We start from the raw sequence: 4,892 nt of genomic DNA, 5'->3' as shown, positions 1-4,892 counted from the left end.
AGGACACCGCTGTTCGATAATATATAAAAGAATTGAAAGACTTGATGTCCCTCCGGGCCCCTTCAGCTTTACCGGTTAGACAGCCCCCGTCACGGTTTGCTGGAATCAATGACCACGGCGTAATCCATCCATGCACACAAACGGGGCTGTCGAGGGAGGAGCAGCGCTTCTAATGACTCATTCTGTAACGGTAATTAATACGGGCTGTGTGTTAAAACCGGCTGCCTGACTGAATGTGAAGATTTTTTCAGCAAATGCAATTCCATTAAGGGTTCCCAGCCCCAGTGCAGGGTGAGCACCCTGTGCTGGTTGTGCTGCACAAACCAGGATTGTTCGCTGGATCATTTAAGTGATAAATATTAAGGCAAACCATAAAGCTCTAACGCGTGCTGTGCTTGGCACTTACGGCGAAGTTTTGTTCTTTCAACTGCAAATGAACAGCAGGATCTTCTTTTCCTTATTAAAATTAAACTGCTCTAAAAATCAATATGAATTTTGCCTGAATATGGAACTGGAATGAAGCCCCACATCTGCAGATAGCTGAACTGCTGAAATGCACCTTTTCCCCTTCTTCAAACAGTGTTTGATCATTATTATTGCCAACAAGATGCAGAAAGCACACGATTTAAATTGTACAGCTATCTAGACAAATGAAACCTGAGTACATTTGCAGGATTATCTAAAAGCAATTGCAGTTGTTGTAGTGTCTTTAATAAGTGTATCCCATCTAAAATATTGAACAAACCACTTTGGTGGGTGTTTGGGAAGTGACTAAGATGCCTCTTGATTTTTGTCCTGCAGGATTAGCATACGTTTTGAGCTGAAAAGGTAAAATCTATTATCTTGTGTAATTACTTTGTAGACAGTAATTAGTTATGCAGACAACCTAAGGTGAGACTACTTCAACTTTTGTGTAAGAAATTGAGATTTGAGCTTTTTTAGTTTAAATACTCAAGAAGAATTGCAAATGGTACCACATTAGGTGCTTGCTGTGATTGCGGCTGTATGGACTTTTTGGACAGCATTGTCTCTGAACCAGCCAGGACAGGTCCTGGGGTGAGTCCTGCAGCAAAGTCCACCGAGCATCGCAAGGAGCAGGGTGTCCTCAAAAACCGGACATTTTCCCTGTTAGGAGCTCTCATGCCTGACAGCAATGACTGAGAGCTGCTCAGGTCTGCCAGCTCGCTCTCATCGTCTTCTGTTCCGCTGGGAATTTCAGGGGTGGAAATAATCTGGAGAAACAGGAAGGCACATCACTGAAAGGCCTTTGAGTTTTGGTGGTAAAATTGAAGATACTCAATCGTTTAAGCTGAATAAACAAGGGACAAGTACAGGGGAGTGGGTCAGCTGTTCATCTTCAAGCCAAGAACAAGGTGGTGGAGCCCTCCGTTGGGTGCCTGCACTGGTTTTATCCTAAATACACCGATTTCCCGACACGTCAGCACTGCAGCAAGGTGCATTTTCATCTTTGGTGTGTTCTAGGAGCTGATGGGGCTCTGCTTTCCCCATGGCAGAGGAGGGACAGAGGCGTAAGCCAGGCTGATGGACGGGACTTGTGCGAGCAGCTCTGCATCCCTGAGCAAAAACCCTTTGCCCATTTTCTGCCCGAAATGAAGTGTCTTTGTTGAAATTAAAGAGTCACAAGCACTTTATTAGCGCAGGGGCTCTCACCTTGTAGGGGTCGTTAGGCGAGAGGCACGAGGCCACGTGTGCTCTTGGGCTGGCGTTGAAAATCCTGCAATTTTATTACAGAACCCGGAGTTTTATGGAGATTTACAGTGTTGGAAAAAGCTGTGGCTGCTGGCAAAGGAGAATCAAAATGTATTGTACTTTAAGTGTTCACTATAATTAAGAATGTCTAATGAATCTAGCTCTCAAAAAACGCTCAAACATGCAGCACACTCCTTGCAAGTCAGATTACGGGAACGATTGTGTTATCTGCAATACCATAAAGTGACGCAAATTTAAAAGTTGGAAATGCTTCGTAATGATTGAAACATCTATATGTGTAGTTTTCCATGTTATGATATTATTTTAAGATTCTACCTTAGCTAATGTTTCTACAACACTAAGGGGTAAAGAAAGAAGCGGTTTGGTTAAAATTCTCACCGATGTTTCAGCTGATAGATGGCTCAGTAATATTTATTTTGATGTAATGACAAAGTCCATGGCATATTTGTTTCTCAGAGAACAGGAAGATCTGTTCTTTGTCTTTCCCTTAAATGTAGCTGTAAATGAACAAGCACATGGCTGAGATTTCTGTGCATCTGAGGGAACTGGACTACATTGAGATATACTCTGTTTTGTCTCATTTTCTACCAAAAGTTTATCTGCAGTCAATCAATTGCCTCAGAGTCCAGCTTTATTTCATCCCCTTCTAGCTCAGGTGCATTTTGTAAATGCTGAGTTTCACCTTGTCTATCAAAGCGGAAACTTCTGCTAATGTCTCCTAAAGGCACCTACAATGATGTGATGGCTTGGCCGTCTTCACACCAGCTCAGGATAAACTGAGCGAAAACCCAATCAGTCTGCATGGCTGCTCCAGAAAACTTCCTGACTCTTATCAGCATCAAAAATATTGACAATTAACAGTCTTACTGCAAGACTTGAGAAGTCTTGAGAGATATTTTCTCACAGGCAGCTTGCTTGAGCCTTTTTGCCCCCATCCTGCTGCTGTGCTCTCCAGCAAGTGTTTATGCCAGTTCCACTCCTACAGCAAATGTGGATGCATTGATTTATCACTAGCAACCAGCCCAAGCCCCCGGGGATATGATAAACAGCTATGCAAACCTCTCATAGACAGATGCTCTGTTATCCCCGCAAAGTAAACGGATGAAAAAAAAAATCCTGTGCAAGCATCAATTTTTCCCTCCCTTAAATGTGATCTTAAGAAGTCACCTGTTGGTGAGGCTTTCAGTTGGGTTGATAAAAAGTACGTACAGTGGTTTTCTAGTCAAACCCGAGTAGAGGGGGATACAACTGGGGTGCCCAGGGTTATTTCCGGCCAGAGCCGGACTCCACGGGGCAGGAGGGGGGTCCCCGCATGTCCCCCGGGCACATCCCGCCCTGCTCCGGTGCGCACAGGAGCGAGGGCACCGCGTTCACCCGCCTGCTGCAACGGGGGTGCTGCAAAAGCCGTCCAAATGTCAGTTTTAGCACAGCTGCAAAGCAAAAACCTGCAAAGACGAGGCGTTTGCTTCACCCCGTGGACCCGCGGCGGTGGAGCCCCCCGACCCCGCACCCACAGGGACCCCGGACCGGAGGCGTTGATGACGGCGAACGAAAGAAGGAAGCCCAGACCTGTTGCCGTCAGAGCACGTTTTTACTTCGGCACCCGCGGGTCGGGACGGGGCGGCTGCGGGGGCCGCACACGCCGGGCTCCCCCGCACGTCTCACCGGGATCTCGGGGTTCGGCTGTTGTTGTTTTGAAGGAGCAAAACAACCCCCAAAGCACCAGTCAGTCTGCGTGAAGGAGGAATGGCTGCGGTGCAGTCAGCGCCGGGAGCGGCCGGCCCAGCTCCGCTTCCCCCAGCCCGGGCCGTCGGGGCGGGCGGCTGCGGGGCCCAGGGCGGTCAGTAGGGTCCCACCACCACCGCCTCCACCTCCTTGGACGGCCGCCGGTCCTTGACCAGAAAGTTGATCATCCCCTCCGACTTGATGAGGAGGTTGCAGCCGAGGAAGAAGATGCCGAACACGACGGTGAGGGCGAGGACGCACATGACGGCGATCTGCACCACCCGCATGATGTACAGGCTCCGCTCCTCCGCCGCCTCCCCGCCGCCGTCGGTCACCACGGAGGCGGCGGTGCAGCAGCGCAGCGCCCGCTCCAGCTCCGCGGCCGCGCTGCCGGCCCCCGCCAGCAGCCCCGCCGCCGCCGTGCCCGCTCCGCCCGCCGCCGAGCCGTTCATCCCGCACGGCCGCCCCGCCGCCGCCGCCGCCGCATGCAGGCGGGCCGGGCCGTACCGAGCCCAGCCGTGCCCAGCCCTGCCCAGCCGCTCCGCGCTGCTCCGCGCCGGCGGAGGCTCCGCGCTGCCCGCTCCTCTCCCCGCAGCTCCGCTCCGCCCCGCCGCGCCCGGGCGGGGAGCGGGGCCGGGGCGGGGGCTGGAGGGACGGAGGGAGGGAGGGGAGAGGGTTTGGGGGGCGGGAGGTGGAGGTGGAGGGGGGAGCGGGCGTCGAGAAGGGGAATTTGGGAGGGGGGGTCGAGGGAGCAAGAGTGTCGCAGGGGGCGGGTTTTGGGGAGCAGGTTGTGGAGAAGGGGGTTTGCGGAGCGGGTTTGAGCGAGGAGGATTTTGTGAGTGGGGTGCAGGGAGCGGGTTCTTAAGGCAGCGGTTTGGAAGGGTTTGGGGAGTGGGATTTGGGGGGCACAGGATTTTTGCCAGTGGGTTCTGTTCGGTGGGTGTTTTCAAGTGGGTTTCAGGGATGGGCTTTTTCAAGGCAGCAAACAGCGAGGGATGGATTGCAAGGGAGTGGTGTTCGGGGAGTGTTTTTAGAGAAACAGACTTTCAGAGATCAGATTTGAGGGAACAGGATTTTCCAAATGGGTTTTTATTTTTAAGGGAGCAAGTTCTTGGGTGTGGATTTCTGGGAAGCGGGGTTTTGCAGAGGAGGTTTCTGCAGTAGAGGGGTGCAGTGCTGGTCCCCAGTGCAGTATGGAGAGCTGGACCAGCCCTTTGGGGATCTGAGGACGGAGTCAGCTGAACCTCACTCTCCCCAAACATCCCTTCAGATTTAATCGATTTAATTGGAGGTTCAGCCACTGCACAGGCCCAGGCGTTTTCAGGTCCCTGCTTCCCCATGTGCTGCTGAAGGCCATGGTGCCCAGGAGATGCCACCAGGAGCAACCTGGTGTGGCTAAGGCAACATCTTGGGCAACATCCCTAGCCCTGGGGATC

At 52.0% G+C, this 4,892-nt stretch overlaps 1 protein-coding gene across 1 annotated transcript; it reads right to left on the bottom strand.

The window, feature by feature from the left end:
- Positions 1 to 3,303: 3,303 nt before the first annotated feature.
- On the bottom strand, positions 3,304 to 4,103 carry RPRM (reprimo, TP53 dependent G2 arrest mediator homolog). The gene has a single exon (XM_065841188.2). It carries the CDS (start codon positions 3,906 to 3,908, stop codon positions 3,573 to 3,575), a length of 336 nt encoding a protein of 111 aa, XP_065697260.1. The 5' UTR covers positions 3,909 to 4,103; the 3' UTR covers positions 3,304 to 3,572.
- Between the last annotated feature and the right edge of the window lie 789 nt (positions 4,104 to 4,892).

The sequence above is a fragment of the Patagioenas fasciata genome, chromosome 7 (genome assembly GCF_037038585.1).
Source record: "Patagioenas fasciata isolate bPatFas1 chromosome 7, bPatFas1.hap1, whole genome shotgun sequence".
NCBI lineage: Eukaryota > Metazoa > Chordata > Aves > Columbiformes > Columbidae > Patagioenas > Patagioenas fasciata.
The sequence above is the reverse complement of the archived record's forward strand: the minus strand, read 5'-3'. Positions and strand labels throughout refer to the sequence as shown.

Bases quoted from the DNA above. Each gene is read 5' to 3' on its own strand.
- RPRM (XM_065841188.2), bottom strand. From the start codon at position 3,908: ATGAACGGCTCGGCGGCGGGCGGAGCGGGCACGGCGGCGGCGGGGCTG.